The sequence below is a fragment of the Siphateles boraxobius genome, unplaced genomic scaffold, assembly GCF_051911475.1.
Source record: "Siphateles boraxobius isolate OS27281-9 unplaced genomic scaffold, OSU_SipBor_1 9, whole genome shotgun sequence".
Taxonomy (NCBI): domain Eukaryota; kingdom Metazoa; phylum Chordata; class Actinopteri; order Cypriniformes; family Leuciscidae; genus Siphateles; species Siphateles boraxobius.
In genome coordinates this window covers 16,923,535-16,944,052 of record NW_027509219.1, presented here as the reverse complement: position 1 = coordinate 16,944,052, position 20,518 = coordinate 16,923,535, and the positions used below count along the sequence as shown (strand labels likewise).

Here is a 20,518-nt window from a genome sequence, read left to right as displayed (position 1 = left end):
TTGTTACAATATTTATTCATCTTTGTTAACATTAACAATGAACACTATTTTTATTAACTAGTTCATGTTATCTCAGGTTCATTAAATGATATTAACAGGAACTTTTGATTTTAATAATGTATTAGTAAATGTTGGAATTAACATTAATTAAGATTAATAAATGACTTAGAAGTATTGTTAATTGTTAGTTTATGTTAACTAATATAATTAATTTAGGTTGGAATGTAAATGGAACCTTATTATAAAGTGTTACCAAATGTATTAATGGCTTATTTTTAGAAACAAATTTCAACAAAGTTGAACAAAGTAAAATCGAATTGTGTAAACTGTGGTTTTGGACACCATGATGACAGGGCAATGAAAATTTTTTCTTTTTTTTCTCCACAGGATGGACGGATTGAGTTCTCAGAGTTCATTCAGGCCCTGTCTGTGACCTCACGTGGGACCTTGGATGAAAAGCTCCGCTGTAAGCAAGTATTTGATTAATAAAAGACCATTCAAGCGATAATCAGTCAACGACAGAAGCTGTGAAATACCTTTGTGAGATGTGTCATAAAACAGGAAGCAGTCTTAAAATACTAAATCCCTGTAATGAATTTAATACATTAATTTATCTCTCTAGATAATACAGTGTCCCTAAAACATATTTGGACACTTAAAGTCCCTGTAAAGTCAAAATTAAGTATGTGTTCTGAGTTTGTCATATCACAGAAAAATGTGTTATTAGCCACCCAGCAAAATTTGAATTATAAAGAAAGCCGGCAAGTACATAAAATAAGCTATCAAAATCTTGAAAAAATGAGCAGTAGTCTCTGCTCTAAAACGCTGGGGGCGTGTCCACTGGCTGCGCTGAAACCACGCCCACTCGTGATAAAGCTGCCGTTGCCTGCCACACTCAACTGTCACCCGCTACAGCCGGAATGGATGCTCCTAGCAGCTTATTAGGTTAATTAACGTTATAACATAAGCACACAAACTTACACTCATTGGTGGCCACGCACTGCCAATGATGGCACCAGCTGTCGGCGCGACGGGAGGATGAAGGCCGAGGAGGATGAAGGCCGAGGTGGGAGATAGTCGGTTCGGCCCCATTCACCAGTAACAGCGGATTATCAGTGAATCCCAGTTGTGTCCGACGAAGGTTTATAAAACTATCCCGTGTAAAATAATCACTACAGAGGCGGGTTTTGGCGGTGATCCTCAGCTCTCCATCAAGGTGGCTCTTCACAAAATTAATCCACCTCTTCTTGATGTGATCGTTTTTAGGAAATTTAAATAAGGACACCGATCTGTTTTGTACATGATCGCATCCAGGTAGTACGCATTTCCGTGACGAAGACATAACTAGCAAACTGTACGCTGTAGTAACTATAATAGTACTGACAGTAACTCGCGATTGAGCCGCGGCAAACTGATGTGAATGTGCTCTATTTATATTGTTGTTAGTGGAGCGGCCAGCCTCAGTGGCTCTAGTGCGTCATCAAGTAGGGGCGTGTCCAGGAGCCAGTTGCACCAACAGGGCTTTACTAAGCCTGGTCCTAACTGCTAAGTAGGTCTTAGTTAAGACCAGTCTTTAGAGTTGACCTAACGTCGGTTGCACCAACCAAACTTAAGCCTAGGCTTAACTACGCCTGGTTTTAGCAATGCGCGTTCCTGTGAATGGCCACGGTTGCCTAGCAGCATGCGTTGCTGGGGTTACGTTGTAAACTATCTTCCGCTGTTTGGTTAACTTGTAGCCATATCAATTGAGGATCAAGAAAAAGGAAAGGACTTTCAGCTAATAATTGAAACTTTCATTTTTAATGTGACAGTTAAGGGGTTAAAATAGTATTCAGTTAATAGAGCTGTACATTCAGCACGTGACAATTCGCTTCATTCGCGGCAGCATTACGTCTGTCTCCTGCACGCGAGAGGTGAGGTAGAAGAACGTTGGTAATAAATGTCAGTTCAATTGTAAGTTCATTCTTTATGTGCTTAGGAGTGTGCGTAATGTATCGTCTATGATGATATTGTAATCATTGTTTTAACTATGGACGAGGCACTGCGAGCTGACATCACATTTGTCTCTCGTGCTTGTTTTCACTGCGTGATGTGTCACTGCAGTTATAGGTATGTCCCAAAATAAGTTTTTTTGTCTTATATTTATATCATATGTTATTAAAAGGGCCGTTTTCATGTGCACAATTGCAAATGTGATATTTATTTTATACAACAGTTAAATTAACAATGAGTTAACATTGTGAGTTACTTTTTAGACACAATTGTGAATATTGTTTTTTTCCCCTTTATTTTGCTGACGAGAATTTCAAAATGAAACTGTAGCAGAGTCTCCATGCAACAGACAGGAAGATTTTTTGACCGTTTTTAACAAATCATTTTTAACGATTCAATGAACAATCACTTGCTTTTAGTGGTTACTATAGAAACATTATCTGTCGGAAAACGGATAGGCCTATTAACGCTAGTATATGCCTAGATTTTGACTTTACGCCTGCTACTGACTAGGCGTAAGATTTATGCCCGGTCTTAGCGAGAAGAGGACTGAAGCCTGGATGGTGCAACAGTCGTAACTATTAGGTCGGACTTAGAATGCTGAGTTAAGACCAGGCGTAAGCCCTGTTGGTGCAACTGGCCCCAGGAGCTCAGGGGCTCCAGTGTGTCATCGAGCCCCGTTTTAGACCCGCCCAAAAAATCCGGAAAATAGCAATGGTGAAAAACTGTTTAACGGTCTAACTCCACAATTCAGTACTTCACAGTTCACAGTCTTTGTAATATGTTTTAGCAATACATTTCTAACATTTATAATGTGTTTAGATTTTTTTTTACATTTCCTTTACAGGGACTTTAAGTTCCACTTAAAAAATCCATGCACTTCATGCAGGGGCGCCGCTAAGGGGGGAAAAGTTAGAATGATTCTAAGGGCCCACACACTTTTAGGGCCCCCAGGGATCGATTTTATTAATAGAATTGGTGCGGTAGGGGGCCCAACCTCATATTCTTTCATAGGGCCAGAAATTTCTAACAGCACCCCTGACTTCATTTCATTAAATAAAATATTAAACCAAGTGGCTTTTCCAAACAAATGTGCAGGAGCAGTTTTTTTATTATAAATTCTTTATCATATCATTTTTTTTGTCATATTGTCATGGTTGTGTTATGTTTCATTGTATTTTGTTCTATGTTCCTTTGTTTCCTTTCAGTTTAGTTCCCATTTCCATAGTTACTAAATTCTCCCTGTTTGTTACATAGGTTACTGATTAATCCCACCTGTGTCTTGTTTAGTTCTCTGTGAATAAGTACTCCCTTTTTTGTTCAGACCTCTGTTGGTTCTCATCATGTTTTAGGGTGGTTAGCGTGATTATTCTTTGTGTCATGTTTATTAAAGTATCTCATCATGCATCTCTTATCTACCACCATACTTGTGACAGAAAACTGACCCTCAAAATGAGTAAACTTGAAATGGACTGGGGAGCCATCTTTCTACCCACTTCATAAAGGACACATTGTCCCAGCAACAGATCTCCCACGATGGACCCATAGACAACGCCCATGCTCACCACAGAACCAGAGCCCAAGCCTGCGTCCGCTGCATATCACATCTAATAACTACATTATGCGTAACCTTAAAACTACATAACCCAGTCCCACCCAAAGTCCTACCCACCCAATTGTCGCAATTCTCACCGCTGGCTCCATCAAATTCCCTTGACTTACATGCCCCGCTGGTGCCTCTCAGATCCTCGGCTACACCCACGCCACGCCAGCTTGTCAGCTCCACCTCAGACCCCCTCAACACCAGTGCGACGCTGTGAAGCAGATCCCCTGGCTTCACCTTGGACCTCCAGTCCCATTACTCCACCTCAGCCTGTCAGCCCTTAGTCTCTGCTTCGATTCTACGCTCCTTCAGCTGCGCCTTAGCCCTCCACCCCTTAGGCTCCACCGGGTTCCTCCTTCCCTCCAGTTACTGTTTGGTCCTCACTCTCTCCAGTGCCATCCCATTCTGCCAGGCCCTCGCCTCGTTCCCTCAAGCCAGCGGTATTGCCTAGAACTTCAGGGCCTTCAACAAGGCTTTTCAGGGTTCTCCAGGGTCGTTAGCTCCACCTCTGTTGATCTGCTACAAAGCTCCTCCAAAGGGGTCCGTCATGGCTCTGCATTGGCTTTTACCTGAGAGAGGGAAGAGAATTTTTTTTTTATCCCGAACACACTGGTGCTCGGTCCTCAACCAGTCAAGAGACTCTCACTCGCAGTGGCATGCAATGGTACTGGACGCTCCTCGGTGGACGGCTTGACACTCCTCCGGCTGCTGGTGGCCGGCAATGGCTCCTCCGCCACAGCGGCCCGGCAGCAAGCTCGTTCCCCCTTCCCTCGATCTGCTTGCCTCTTCCCATCATGGCAGACGGCAGCAGGCCTGGCCTCCGGAGAACGGCAGCAACTTCTCCATCCCCTCACGGACGGCAGCCGTCGAGCTCGGCAGCGAGCCCTCCATCGCACCTATTCTTCAATTGGTCCAGTACCACTGCCTCGGGCAGCCACTGACCTCCTCAGCACCGTGATCCCCCTCAGCAGCGAGGGCTCTCTCCGACAGCGTCATCGCTCCTCCTTTTATGCTCCCATAGATCCTCCGTGAGACACGGCTCTCGGCCTCCTCCTGTTTGCCACACTAAGTTCTCCCTGTTTTTTGTCATAACAATATATCTATTGCAAATACAAGGAATGCAAGAAGTGCTGCACGGGGTGTAACTTCTGCATAAATTACATTACATTATCATAAATAACAATATATCTATTGTTTGGGAATAAAGCTCATTCTGATTGTTTAATCAATTCACTGCAAAACAAACAAACTTTGTATTGTGAAATGTTTAGCTTGAACAGTATGTTTGTTTATTTTTCAAATAAATGCCACTTGATTTGATGTTTTATTTCAAATACAGAGACAATACATTTTTGAGTGTGGTTTAAGTGTCTGAATACCTTTGTGGCCACACTTTAACACACTGGGTGGGTACTGCCCTCTTTCTCTGTTGACTCTTCACCCCAGGCATTGACCTGTGTTTGCACTCTCCATGAGTCGTAGGATTGTCTCTTTGCAGGACTCTTTGTTGTAGATGAGTGGAATGAAAAAGTGCTGTATGGGTGGGACGTCCCAGAGTCCTGGACTGAAGAGAAAGCCATAGATGATGAGATGAAAGAGTCACTCCTCACTGCTGTAATTGCTGTGCAACGATTTGGCTCATACAATGCATGCCTTCATCACTCAATCCTGCATCCATTATTCATTGCAGTGCTGATAAGCTTACATGTCTGCACTCTGATAACATTTCTCTTCAATTCATAATCAAAACTCAAAAAAGTCCAACAAGATGCCCATTGGTGCTTTTTCAGGGTTTTCTATGTTGAACAAAATGTATTATGGCTAATTTAAACATGACCACTCTCGGTACAGTACACGTCAGGGTCTTTAATTTTTTTTGTTTTCTTTTTTTTATCATTAGAGGCATAAATCCCACATTTTATTATATACATTATTTTAGATAACCTCTAAAATAAAATCAACATAGCATGAAAAAAACTGTGCTACACACACCAAACATCCTTTCAGTGTTGTTTTAGTATTTATATACTATTATAGTATTTATAAATATATCTGTTTAACTTTTATTTTTATGTTTTCAGTTTTCATTTAGTTAGTACTTTTATTAGTTTTATAAATTTCTATTTAGCTTTAATTAGTGTTAATTCAGTTTTAATTTATGTAATTTTAGTACTTAAACTTTTTCTACTTCAGTTCTATTTTTCATTTAAGTTTCTCATCTAATATATAATTTATTTTAGCTTTATTTCGATTAACGAAAACAAATTTTTATAGTTTTAACAATAACATCAAAAAAATGTGGATGAATGTATATTTGTACTATATTTACAAAAAGTGCTATAATATTTCTACACACACTCACCATGATTCTTGTTACACGCTTTAGGGGCCTTCAAGCTCTATGATCTTGATAACGATGGCTTTATCACACGTGATGAAATGCTCAATATCGTGGATGCCATCTATCAGATGGTGGTAAGTCACCATTTATTTCAGCTTTAATTACAATCGGATCATATGGCATTTGTTTAATGAGAAAAACATCTCTCAGATGTCTTATATATTAATTACATTTGTTTTAGGGAAACACAGTAGACCTTCCAGAAGAAGAAAACACGCCAGAAAAGAGGGTGGATCGCATTTTTGCCATGATGGATAAGGTAAGGGTATGCTAATTTTTGTTTTGACCGCAATCACATTGATCCAGTTAATAATCTAAACCAAAAATTGAATGTTGTTATGCAGGGGACTGTTTATTATATTTAATTCATGAATTTTTTTAAACTGCTTAAAGGGATTGTCCAACCAAAAATAAAATTCTTTCATCATGTACATCAAAACCTGTATGACTTTCTTCTGAGGAACATAAAATAAATTATATTGAAGAATGTTGGTAACTAAACAATTTCGGTTGACACTGACTTCCATTGTATGGACAAAAAATTCAATGCAAGTCAGTGGAAACCAAAAGTGTTTGGTTATAAACGTTCTTCAAAATATTTTATTGCGTTCAAGAAAGAAAGAAAGAAATGCATAAAAGTTTGCAATGCCTTGAGGGTGAGTACTTGATGACATAATTTTCATTTGTGGATTGTCTATCCCTTTAAGGATGTTTATGCAGTCGAGCACAACAGTATTAGCAATCAACCATCACCAAACCCATCAAGAAAAATCGCTAATTTATAGCTCTGATTTAGTTTACTAACTGTATCCTCATCATTAATCCAATGCAGGACAGATCAAGGATACAGTAGTAGGGAATAAGAGCTCATTTCTGTGGTAAAGCTAGCGTCACTAACGCTGCCCTCGGGTCTATAAACGTCAGTGTGGCATGCGTTACCGCTATCATTGGAGCCTAGCAGAAATGCCAGCTCAAGCCCACTTCAAGCCCTCAAAGATGACATCAGGACTTGCTAGGGAATGTTCACAGAGATTGTATGCTCTCACCATAGCAATCAGAATGAGTACGGTTACTCTCCGGAATTAGATAGTTGCTAATGCTTCTTCAAACAAGTACCACACTGAGCCACATAAGGTGAAAAAAGCGTTTCCATTGCCTACTCTGCTATGAACGTTTCCTCAATGGATCAGCCTGTAAGCACTTGCCCCCTGCTGGGCATGGGAAGTAACTTAAAAGTGTGAGAGTTTTTTCCTCATGCATAATTAAAAATCCTCATGGCTGTTTTTTATCCTCTATTTGTAAACAGATACAACCTTCAAGTCTATTCCATATTCTTTTAAAACCTCCATGCATCTGCATAAAACCACAAACAGCCTTAAAATAACACATCTAGTTGTTTGTACTCAACATTTGGGACAGTTGTGATTCTAAACAATGTTTGTTTGTTTGTTTGTTTGTTTACCCAGAATGCTGATGGGAAGCTGACCCTACAGGAGTTCCAAGAGGGATCAAAGGCAGATCCCTCGATTGTACAAGCTCTGTCACTCTATGATGGCCTGGTATAGTAGTAGCTTGCCTTAAGGATACAGGTATGTTGTGCTGAATAGAAATGGATTCTACATTCAGGCTATCTGTTGGTTTTATTAAATCCTGACGACATCCCAGTTTCATATTATAACTGATTTTAGAGTACTTTCGTTTTCATAATCATTGGCATTTACTGATGACAATGTAAAGATAAGAATCACACATTCAAAATACAGGGCATTTGTCCAAATTTGATGCACCTTTCACTCTTAAATTAGTTATTTAGGAGCATCTGCCACTGGGTGCCTAGAAAAGCATATAGAAAGAGATATAATATTGAAATTGGGTGATTGTTTTTAGATTTAGGACGTCCGTTTTATGTTCTAGAGCTTTATAACCTTTGCTAAATGACAGATGACTTCAGTTAAGCCAGTAATTGATTGAATGACACTATCGTTGTTATTAATGTGTTTCTGGCATCAAGGTCAGCTGTGCGTCCATTTAATGGTCTTATCTTACCTCATAGAATTCATATTGCCACCTTTTTTGTACATAAAAACCTACAAGAACAGCATTGAGGCAGATGTTGTACATCTTTCAGAGTTGAATTTAATTCCTGAATTTAAACTGAATTCGAGTTGAAGTAACAAAAGCGGGCACAATTATAATTGGGATTAAAGTAGAATAAAAATTCAAATTAAATCAAAATTAAGAAATTAAATTAATGTTTTTAATTAATATTATATTTACATTTATATTTCTTATCTTTATGCCATACTTAACTCGTACAGAATTATATATTAGATTATATTAATTATATTATATTATATACATGTAGACTTAAAATATTGGTTCAATGAATACATAACATTTTAATTTTGTTAGTAATTTATATTTATTAGGATTAAATGGACCTATATAATGATTAGATTCAAAATTAAAATGGTGTGTATTTTGCGGTGCTTTATGCAAAAATTTAGAGTGTTGCAGTATGTCTTGTAAGTTGAGAAAAAAAATCTATATGAAAAGGAATAAATGGAAATAAATCATCAATGATGTAATTATTTATTCTTTATTATTTGTGTTGGACTTATTTCTGTTTTGTGGTTTGTTTTATAGAATTGCAATTAAGTAAATTCCTCTTCCTTTTAAATTCAATTCCATTTTAAACATCCTGTTGTTCAATGGGACCAATTTAATTCAAATACCTGTTCATAAACAGTAACTGAGCCATTTCTCGAATAAAATTACCCAACCTGCTGTGAGCATTTTTTCATGGTTGTTGTACAGGTACTGCAAAGGAGCCAGTGTGGTGCCATCCCACAATGCCATGCAAGGAGATGAGTCTTCTTCATTTGAACTCTCATTCTGGACACTTAAGACTGAGAAGTACAGGAGTGAAGAGTTCATCCTTATCTTCTAACAACAACAAACCACATTTCGGGTTGTGTGTGTGTGTGTGTGTGTGTGTGTGTGTGTGTGTGTGTGTGTGTGTGTGTGTGTGTGTGTGTGTGTGTGTGTGTGTGTGTGTGTGTGTGTGTGTGTGTGTGTGTGTGTGTGTGTGTGTGTGTGTGTGTGTGTGTGTGTGTGTGTGTGTGTGTGTGTGTGTGTGTGTGTGAATGCTATACTGCAGGTTTCCATGGGATTTCCACAATGCTTGTTTTCTGCTGAACAAACACACTGGAGACTATATGGATGGCACTGATTGTTTTAGAAAAGCATGCTGACGAACCTAAATTATAGGTGTAAATATGTGTAAACATTTCAGATTTTTTAATCATACTTCGCTGAGATATTGTGGATGTGGCTCTTCATGTATAATTTAAGAAACTGCTGATATTTTATTTATTTCTTGTTTACCTTGAAGTGTATGGATTGCAGCTGTTACAAGCCTCAACATTTTTAAAAGCCTCTGGGAATGAAAGACTTTAATCATTTTTGCTTTTTCTTTGGAACTATGAATGTGAAAGGGATTCATTGATTATATTTACGTTATGCAGCTCGCATTGTGAAGAGTGTGTTGCTCATCCGTTGCTGGCAAAACTCATTGCGAAGTCATCAAGCTACTTCCTAAGCAAGGCACTGTAACTAAGCAACATGCTACACTGTTATTCCTGTACAGTTGCACATCAGAACTGATGTAAGTACCTCTGTAATGGAGAAGCAAACAGTCCAGCATCTGCTAGTTTAAACTACACCTCTGTCATTGTCTTTTCCTGTGTTGTTGCCCTGTCAAACAAAGCCATAGACTTGAACCATGACTATCTCCTCTCAAAGCAAGTAATTCGGTATGTGCTGGGCGGGTTTGAGTGGGACTCATGCTTTTATCAGGCGCTCTCTGGCTGATGATTAAATTTGAGTCACTGCATAATTGCCTCTTATTTAATTCGCCTTTGGTAAGTAAGATGGAGGTTTTAATATCTGATGTTTCCATTTTGATATTTCAATATTGGCTGCTTCCATTTTCATCACTTATGGTATGTGTAGAATTGTTGTGCTCACAATCGAACAATATTCCAAAGGTGCATAGTCCTTGTATTCCATCAGCACAATGGATTCGCTGGCACTCTTTCAAAAGAATTTGCTGTGGTCAATGAATCCCTGATGTAATTAAGTCTGTCACCCAAAAGTGAAGCATAAATCAAATTCACCATACAAAACACATAAAATAGAGCGTCAGTCTCTGCATATACCAGTCTTAGAGAATCAAATCACAAAAGCATTGCACTTGCTTAATTACTTCTATACTAGTACAGTTATATTGCATTTAATACACTGCCTTGCGTTTCACATATTGTTTTGTTGCAGCCTTATGCTAAGCGGCTTTAAATGACTTCTTTTTCACATCAGTCTACATTCCTCACCCCATAATGACAAAGCAAAAAACAGATTTGTGACAACTTTTCAAATTTATTAAAAAGGAAAAACTAAAAATAATTACATTGCAAAAGTATTTTGTACCCTTAACTTAACTTAGTTGAAGCACCTTTACAGCCTCAAGTATTTTTAGGTATGATGTGACAAGCTTTGCTCATCTGCATTTTGGGATTTTCTGCTATCCTTCTCTGCAGATCTTCTCAAGCCCTCTCAGGTTGGATGAGGAACGTTGGTAGACAGCCATTTTCAGGTTTCTCCAGAGCTGTTTGATTGGCTTCAAGCCTAGGCTCTGTCCATAAGCCACTCTTGCATTGTCATAGCTGTATGCTTAGGGTCATTGTCCATTTGGAAGTTGGACCCTCTGCCCAGTCCAAGGTTCAGAATGCTCTGGACTAGGTTTTCATTAAGGATATACTGTATATTTTGCTGCGTTGAGATTTCCTTCTACCCTGACAAGTCCCCCAGTCCCTACCACTAAAAACACCCCCACAGCATGATGCTTCCACCACCACGCTTTATCGCTGGGATAGTATTGGTGCTGGTGATGAACAGTGCCTGGTTTCCCCCAGACATGATACTTGGAACTGAGGTTCATCATTTTTTTTTTTTTTTTAGCAAATTCCTAGTGGGGTTTTCAGTGTCTACACTGTGAAGAGGCTTGAGCCTGGCCACTCTGCCATAAAGCCCAGATCGGTAGTGTTGCAGTGATGTTTGTCCTTCTGTAAGTTTCACCGATCTCCATATATGATCATAAAGCACCACCAGAGTGACTATCAGCTTATTGGTCACCATTCTAACCAAAACCCTTTTCCATCGAATGCTCAGTCTGGCCAGAAGGCCAGCTCTAGGGAGACTCCTTATTCCAAACTTCTTCCATTAATTATTGAGGCTACATGCTTCTGTGAACCTTCAATGCAGAATATTTTTTTTTGCAGCCTTCACCAGATCTGTGTCTCATCACAATCCTGTCTGAGCTGTACAGGCAGCTCTTTTGACCTCAAGGCTTGGTTTTTGCTCTATGCATTTTCAGCTGTTAAACCTTTTTTGAGAGGTGTGTGCCTTTCCAAATCATGTCCATTTAAATTAAAACATATTAAAAATGATCGTGTGAAATTGGAATACTCCTTATCTAAAAGTATGCGTACTTATGCATTTTTTTCCATGTTTATCTGCCAAGTTACCACAAATCTTTTTTTTAGCTTTGTAATTATGGTGTATTGAGTAAAGATTGATTTGATTTTTTTAAAGCAGTTTAGCATAAGGCAGCAACATAAAAAATTTGAAAATGAAGGGATGTAAATACTTTTGCAAGATACTATGTATTAAAATGGCTTAAAACATGTTTAATCACTAGAGCAATTACATTCTTCTATTGACAACCACAAATTTTTACAGAAAGGGAAGAAATACTACATTACATTTTGTAATCGAGAACCAGACGATGGTGAATTGATGAATATTGAGGGAGACTTTGATGACGGAAGTGGATTCTCTGTGTGGGATAAACACGATGACTGGAGATCGGGATGACGGACAGGAGATAAACGGAAAGCAGGAGACTTAGATAATCTCAGGTGAGTGTTCAGGTAAGAAGTCTGACTGTTTACGTAGCAGTTACGTTCGTAGTTATGTTGATGAGACCAGACCCTGATATGATGCAGGTTGATATATGCTGTCGATGAGGGAGTGCAGGTGCAGGGAATCAGTATCTGGTGATGGTCAGCAGCAGGTGTGGTGATGGCTGACTGAGTGCAGGTGGGGACCAGAAGGGTTGCTGGGAAGTGTAGTGCAGACAGATTACAGAGTTGGTGACTGAGCTGGTGACTGTGACAGTACTTCCCCCTCCCGGAAAGCGCAACAAATGGTCCAGTGGGTAGGATCATGATCCATGGTGGAGCCAACAGAGGGAGGAGCCAGGGAGGCTGAAGGGCTGAGGACTCCAGGGCAGCGAGAAACGGAGGCGGAACCGGTGGGAGAGGATGATAGGGTGAAGACGGAGGTCTGATGGGCCATGGTGAAACTGAGGATTAAGAGGAACATGGGGAAGCTGATGGCTCTGGAAACTGAGGTGAAGTCGGGTACTCAGAAAGGCGTGGTGGAGACAGAGTGACAGAGGACCAAGGAGGAACTGAAGGGAGTGAGGAGTCCAATGGAGCCAATTGACTTTTGCTAAGCCAAAGGGCAGGTCGACAATCGACCATGTCGGATGGAGCATTGATGAGCCACGGTGGAGATGAGGGAGGTAGGAGCCAAGGCTGAGTCAGTGGACCGATGGGCAGATGTAAAATCCTGGCCTAGGCGGGCAGAGTGGAAACCAGTGGAGATGAGGACTGGAAGACAGGAGGAGGCGGGAGAGGGGGGTTGGGCGGGAGAGGGGGGTTGGGCGGGAGTTCAGGGTTCTGGAACTCAGGGTGAAGACAGGAGTTGTTTCCTGACTTCGGGCAAACGCTAGGAGCCGAGGCGTGGTCTGCAATCTTGACTGAGGGCTTAGGAGGCGTGGTGGCGGCCACCATGGAATGAAGCTCTGGAACAGTGGCGGCCATCTTGGGACCAGGCTCTGGAATGGCGGCAGCCGTCTTGAGAGGCTCTGGAAGGGTGTTCTCGCTGGGACAAGGCTCTGTAAGAGTGTTCTCGCTGGGACAATGCTCTGGAAGGGTGTTCTCGGCGGGACGAGGCTCTGGAAGGGTGGTCTCGGCGGTACGAGGCTCTGGAAGGGTGGTCTCGGCGGGACGAGGCTCTGGAAGGGTGGTCTCGGCGGGCCGAGGCTCTGGAACGGTGGTCTCGGCGGGACGAGGCTCTGGAAGGGTGGTCTCGGCGGGACGAGGCTCTGGAAGGGTGGTCTCGGCAGGACGAGGCTCTGGAAGGGTGGTCTCGGCGGACAAGACTCTGGGGTGGCTTCCTCTATCATATGTGACCCTGGATCACAAAACCAGTCTTAAGTAGCACAGGTATATTTGTGGGAATAGCCAACAATACATTGTATGGGTGAAAATTATCAATTTTTCTTTTATGCCAAAAATCATTAGGATATTAAGTAAAGATCATGTTCTATGAAGATAATTTGTAAATTTCCTACCGTAAACGTTTAAAACATTTATTTTTGTGAGTGAATGCAGCACAATCGCGAACATAAATGGACAACTTTAAAAGCGATTTTCTCAATGTTTCGATTTTTTTGCACCCTCAGATACCAGATTATCAAATGGTTGTATCTCAGCCAAATATTGCCATATCCTAACAAACCATACATCAATGGAAAGCTTATTTATTCAGCTTTCATGTGATGTATGAATCTCAATTTCAAAAAAATAACCCATATGACTGGTTTTGTCATCCAGGGTCACATATAAGGCGATCCACATAACCATAGAATGTCTTTAATGTACCTCTTCAAGGAACCTGTTGTTGCAGCTGCAGGAACTTGCTGATACAGGTGATCATCCAACACACGCTAAAAGACGGTCTTTAATGTGTCCTCGTTCCAGGGTACTTCATGTGCATGATCAAGGAACATGTCTACATAGTCCTCGATTGGCCAACCATCTTGAAAGTGGGTGAGAAGAAAATTCACTGGGGTGAGGAGGATGCCCATCCTGTGCTTCTTTGTGGTCTGGTCTTCTGTCACTCACAGAAGGGAACAGACAGATGGTAAGGTGAAAACGGTTTATTTAGCAGAGTGATGGGACAACAGCGGGAACCAGACTATGGTGAGAGGATGGTGACTTGACGAATATTGATGGAGACTTAACTGGTGATGACAGAAGTGGATTCTCTGTGCAGGATGAACACGATGACGGACAGGAGACAGACGGAAAGCAGGAGACTTGACAATCTCAGGTGAGTGTTCTGGTAAGAAGTCCAGGTGAGTGTTCTGGTAAGAAGTCTGACTGTTTATGTAGCAGTTACATTTGTAGTAACGTTGATGAGACCAGACCTTGATGATGCAGGTCGATATAGGTTGTGTTGATGAGGGAGTGCAGGTGCAGGGAATCAGTATCTGGTGATGATCAGGTGCAGGTGTGGTGATGGCTGACTGAGTGGAGGGGGTGACCAGAAGGGATGCTTGGAAGTGTAGTGCAGACAGGATACAGAGTTGGTGACTGAGCAAGGGGTCTCATTTATAAAACTGTGCGTAGGATCGCAAAAAATACACCCTGCCTCCACTTATAAAACTGTGCGTACGCCAGAACCTGTGCAGAATTCACTTTATAAATCCCAGTCAGCGGAAGATTGTGCGCACATGCGTCTCCTCCCCGAAATAACCATATATGGAGCTTACAACGCCTATAGTTTTACTATGCATATCATTACATTACATTAATAAAAATCATTTAGTAGCCTATCCTTGCCTTGTTTTTGAATAAATAAATCAAATAGTGTAAAATACATTTCAGAGAAAGTTTTTCTCAATCTTTTCCACTGGCCAAATAGTATTCTTAATTGATTTATATTTTTAATGGAAACAGATAGACCTTGTTGTGCCATATTTGCACGAAACTATTTTCTCAGACAATCTGCTATTATGATGATAAGCAATTGTCTATGTAGTTAAAACATTAAAACACAGCATGGCAGAGGAAAACTGTTCAAAAGGATTCCATGCACAACAAATATTTCATTTTATTGAATATAAAATAGGTTGTAACTTCTCAGTAATCATTCCGTGTAGTTTAAGTGTTTAACTCCATTAATGAGAATGGAATATTTAATCAAATGTTTATTTTAGAAGTAACACATTGTTTAAATCATTCTTTTATTTTACCCTTCACCATACCTAGAGATCGGCATGGTATTATTTCAGTTAGGCTAATAGCTGGTTTGATTTGCATTGAGAGATGATCTTATGGAAAGTACTCCATGCCAATCTCTAGGTATGGTGAAGGGTATGTGATGATGTGTGGCTATTTTAGTTCCAAAGGGAACTTTATCAGGATGCATAATATCCTGGATCCATGGAATAATTTAAAATAGGGGTGTCCTGACTTATGCACCCTGTATAAGGAAGAACATTTATTTATTTATGATACATTATTCATTCACAAAGAAAATTAGTGTCCTTAAATGTTGGATTTTCCCTCATTTTTTTAATTAAGGTATTAAGATCAATTTCCAAAAGATGATTTTTTTATTTCTCTTTTTAGTCAACTTTTAAATGGGTGTGTTCACTTTTGCTAAGCACTGTATACATATGTTACTTTCACTATGAGGCGTACGCCTCTTTCAGGGCCTGTTTTGTGTGTACGCAACGGTTATAAATGAGGCCCCTTGTGACTGTGACATCACACAGTATAATGGGTTGTATATATAACATATACAGCTGTTTTTAGGGGTCCTTGTCATCAAAAAGTTTAAAAGCCTTTAATATATAGCACTATTTTAATCATGACTGGAGTTTCTTTCTTTTTTAGGATGCATGGCACCACTGTCTTGAAACAATTCATAAAGCCACACACAGGTTTAGGTATCAGCAAAGTCTTGTGATGGCTTGTTTTGCCTCTTGAAAGTTAATGTCTAGCCCTGTTGTAATTGAGCTGTCATCTTCCATTTCATTACAAGGTACTCAAAGCCGGTGGCCCAGTCAACGCGGCATCTGGGCTTCTGAATCAGCAATAATTAGAATGGTTCTCGCTGACTAAAGTAAGACAGACCTTGCACTTAGCTCCCAGGCTTAGTTTCCAGATACAGCACTAAAACAAAACAGACTTCACACCCAAATCACACGGGAAAGCTAGAGAATAACAGAGAGTAGAGGAGGACAGGAATGTATGTTTTGCTCAGGCACAAATTGTTGCATGAAGGGTCATAAACATGTTTTTTGCAGTGAGGTCTGGATTATTTATCCGACATTGTGAAGTGCAATGGGGTGATGAACCAGCTGTTTGGAAAAATTAGAAGACTTGGACGGAAGCAGGCAAACAGTGTGTTAGAGTATTTCATTTTAACAGACACAATATTTTTCTAATGGTAAACTGAAAATATGACTTTTTTTGTCTTTCGATTAACATTTTTGCCCTCAGTAATAAAATATTTTAACCGCTGTAAAGTAAAAGGGATAGTTCACCCAAAATGTTTAATTTACTCACCCTTATGTCATTACAAACCTGACTTACTTTCTTTCTGGAAAAGAAAAGAAGATATTTTGAAGGATGTTTCAACTTTGTTGATATGATGAAAGTCAGTGGTGTCCAAGCAAAAAACATTTAACCCCATTGACTTTCCCTGTTTTGACAAAAACAATAAAGGCATTTCTTCAAAATATCTTGTTTTGTATTCCACAGAAGAAATAAAGTCATACAGGTTTGCAATAAGATGAATGTGAGTAAATGGTAACACAATTTTATTTTTTGTGAGAAGTATCCCTTCAGAAAATACTAGGTAAAGACTTCTCCAATGGGCAAACTTTTTAAATGATATGTCTATCCTAAAGATGAAATAATTTCCTATGGTAAGTGTCTTTGAATGGCAGTGTGTCATTTGGCAAGGCTATTTGGGTGAGTCTTGATCATTTGACCAAGCATGTGCTGACCTGAAAGCAAATGCCTTGCTGGTTTTAGATTGAATTATCACAAAAACAACATCCGTATACTGTCATAAACCCTATGCTATTAGTTTTTGGTGTGATTCCAGAAAAATATAATGGCTACCATGTAAATAGAACTAACTGCAAATTTTTTGAGGCTACAGGGTCATTGACATCCCCCTTTCCTTCCTTTTTTGTAATGTTCTCTTATCAACTTGACAGCATTTGCTGCCCTGATATCAAGTTAAAGCAACAATAAATGCTTGATGACCAAATGTTGCATGAGGTTTGATTGATATATTTGAGAATTACTGATAGCAACATAATTTATCCGGATATACAAAGGGGTGAAGGCGTCTCCGGAGTCTTTCCTTTCAAAAAGCATCTGGGATGCCTCTACTGGAGCCTTGTCATTTATGCCGCACATTAAACCGAGTCCAGAGAATTGCTTGTATATTATTAGATGTGTGGCAGCTGAGTATAAACTCACTCTATTAATAAACCTAAAATTATTTCAACCCTACCCATGTACTAAATATTACTCCCGAGAAGAATGTCAGGGAGCTTGGGGCTAGTTGTCACAAAAGCTTTTAGTAGGCCTACCTGTAATGTTGTAAGCGAAAGGTTTTGTTTAGAAATGTCCGTTTTCTATATTATCGTTTATTTCAGTTTAAAAAACTCTTAAATTATAATAATTTTGGTGCATTCTGTCCTCTAAACCCCACAAAGGAATGGAAAGTGTTTTTTATTGTGTTTAACAAGTGAACACAATAAAAACACACTGGCATACATTCTGACATAAGTTAATTATTCTGTTTGAAATGTTCAACTGTGTTTTTAGGACAAAGACATTTTTCATAAATGTCAGCTCAGGGTAAGTCGTTTTAAATCATGCGAATATAATCCATTTATTAATTTATTAAAATCTTTATTTATTTACAAGTTATTAATTTCATAAAATTATTTTGTTTCATAATTGTTTTACTGTTTAAATTTAGTTTACAAGACTATAATAAACGGTTTAATGGCAGGTTAATTGGTGACAACATGCCCCGCTATTGTCTCATTATGTGTTGAATGAACCTTGAATTAACAAAATTCTGAGGGAAATAACAGAGGAACCACTTTCTTGTAGCCGAAACAAAGTGTGTGTAGGGTATATGTTGACTTTCAAAATCAAACCTCATAGCAACATATTTACTGGAATAAATCGTGTGACAACTTGCCCCGTTTTCACCATGCAGTGTCATCAATTCCTCCATACATTGTTATTGTAATATACAATAGTTCCATCTCTGTCTCATGGTAGTTGGCACGAGTTTCTTGAGTGGCTCCCTGGTAAACTGGAGCAGGCCATGTGGGCTGGGGTTGGGAGTCACAGTCGGGTCAAGTTACACACACAAAAAAATCAGGTTGTAAGGACTCCTCACACCCCTCCCCAACACTGCAGTGTTCAGCTCCAGAGGGTCCACGCGCTTCTTACAAGTTTTCTCCAAAACTCAGCCAAGGATGGGACAAGACATATGCAATTTACTCCAAGTAGCGTTTATCCAGTACGAGTAGGATTATTTACACCCGACCTTTTTATAAGAACTCAAACGACTGGATTGAACATTTCAGGGACAATTTAATTTTCTTCTTTTTCAGGAATTAACTGATTTTCTTTCTTTTTTCTCCCTCAATCATCGGGTTTACATTACTTACATTTTTTTTTTTAGCATTCATGTTACGTTGATTTTTTTCTTCATATGTTTGTTTGACACGTTTAAAATACTGGTCTAATGAATTTCAAGCAAGAATGAATACGTTTCTTGCAAATTTCCTCATCTTGGCGCTGACTATCAGCGCGCGCTCCTCATCCGTTGCCCCCGTGAAGAGTCACTCCGGCGCGGATGACAGCGCTTCAACATTGGCCTTTGTCTTCGATGTTACCGGCTCTATGTATGACGATCTCAAACAGGTGATAGATGGTGCGTCTCGGATCCTGGAGCGGACTCTGAACCGCAGAACAAGACCAATCAGGAACTTCGTGCTGGTTCCTTTCCATGATCCAGGTATTACAAAATCCTATGTTTCAATCTTATGATTAATGTAAATTATAATTCATTCTTGTCAGTTACGTTGTCTTATAGGCTACAAGTGATTCCAAAGAATGAATAACTGATGATCGAATATCAATGCCTAAAATTCCATATGGAGAAACGCTTGATAAAGTTTTGAGAAGTTTGTTTGGCCAAGCTCTAATGTCAATGAACAAATTTGAACAAAGGTGTTTGGGCTGCTAGAAACATTTTCACCACCAGGGACCGCTGAAAGGTTGTGATCCATAGATTCACGGAGAGGTGCACTGTCAATTTTTGCCAAGTAAAAAATTAAAAGTAGATCTACTTTAGAGAATGTAGAAGATGTTTTATTCTTCATGTTGCGGGTAGCCCCCTCATGGGTGTCACCATTAACATCACATGATCAGCCATGACTGAGTTAGGTCTAGGCTACTACTTATTCCATGGTAATAATACTAATATTATAACTATTTTATGTATTTTACTAATCGAATAAGTATGAAAAGAATAGTAAAAAAACAACAACAACACTCTGACAACCCACAGCTCCCGTGTGAAAGGAACAAATCAAAAGATGAACAAATTGCTTTGGTGTGAAACGGAAGCAGTTCGTAAATGCATCCAGACCAATATAGCCTACCTAAAGGTACCTATAATGTAAAAAAATATTTTCATGAGTTATCACTTTTTTTTCCCTTTTCCCACATAACATAATATTTTGAGCTTCTGATTAAACCAATTTCCTTCATTGTACTAACTAACTTTTTTAAGTTTCAGTGAACTTAAAATTTTAAGGCAACCAGGTTACTTACTTTTTTAAGTTAAACCAACAATATTTTATTACAGTGTATAGGTGTCAAGTCATCTGGCTATATTGAAACCAACCTAGTGCACCTTTAAACAACAAAACTGTGGGCTACTTTACATTTGCAATTTACATTTTGATCAGTGAACTTTGAAGTGGTTAATCTGCAAAGCATGTCACCATTTTTCAATTTCTATCTCTGTATGTTTTCCACGCTCATTAAATATGTTTCAATTCCACATCTTCTCACAGACTGCAGCGAGAGCACTGTGTTCTCCTCAGGTACACTTACACAATCTAGCCTGGTTCAAACCAAGTATCTGTTAGCCTTAAGGGGGTAGGGTGCCCATGGAGCTGATGAGAAGCACATGTTGTCTGGTAGTATGTAATTAACACAATCACCCCCAGTCCTCCATCCAATTCTCCGGAAGAGTCAACCCAGCCCCCTAGTCAGGAGAGACGTCAGTGCTAGACTGGTAGGGGGGATGGTGCCAGTCCTTCCCTCACCTTTTAATGTAGCGTTCCCTTGAGGACCTTGTAAACCGCTGAGATCACAAAGACAGCCGGTGACAGACAGAAAGGCGTGACAGCAACACAACTTAATGGCCCCTCACAGCTGAGGATGGAGAAAGTGCAGAAGATGAAAATGAATAAAGAACCTAAACCAACTTAGTTGGTTTGCTGGTCTTGGCTGGTTTAAGCTGGTCTTGATGCTCTCCTAAGGTGACTT

At 39.6% G+C, this 20,518-nt stretch overlaps 2 protein-coding genes across 4 annotated transcripts in view; both read left to right on the top strand.

Annotated features, from left to right (window-relative positions):
* Positions 1–9,894, top strand: part of ncs1b (neuronal calcium sensor 1b) — a 57,679-nt gene extending 47,785 nt beyond the window's left edge. For all 3 annotated transcript variants that reach the window (XM_077224483.1, XM_077224481.1, XM_077224482.1), the window contains exons 6-10: positions 388–466; positions 5,982–6,070; positions 6,178–6,255; positions 7,463–7,585; positions 8,814–9,894. In XM_077224483.1, the coding sequence (XP_077080598.1) occupies positions 388–466; positions 5,982–6,070; positions 6,178–6,255; positions 7,463–7,561 (345 nt within the window). In that variant the 3' untranslated portion in view covers positions 7,562–7,585; positions 8,814–9,894. The remainder of the gene's footprint in view (positions 1–387; positions 467–5,981; positions 6,071–6,177; positions 6,256–7,462; positions 7,586–8,813) is intronic.
* Positions 9,895–15,987: 6,093 nt separating this feature from the next.
* Positions 15,988–20,518, top strand: part of hmcn2 (hemicentin 2) — a 149,402-nt gene continuing 144,871 nt past the window's right edge. Inside the window, exon 1 of the mRNA XM_077224262.1 lies at positions 15,988–18,974. Coding sequence (XP_077080377.1) covers positions 18,719–18,974 — 256 coding nt within the window. The 5' untranslated portion in view covers positions 15,988–18,718. The remainder of the gene's footprint in view (positions 18,975–20,518) is intronic.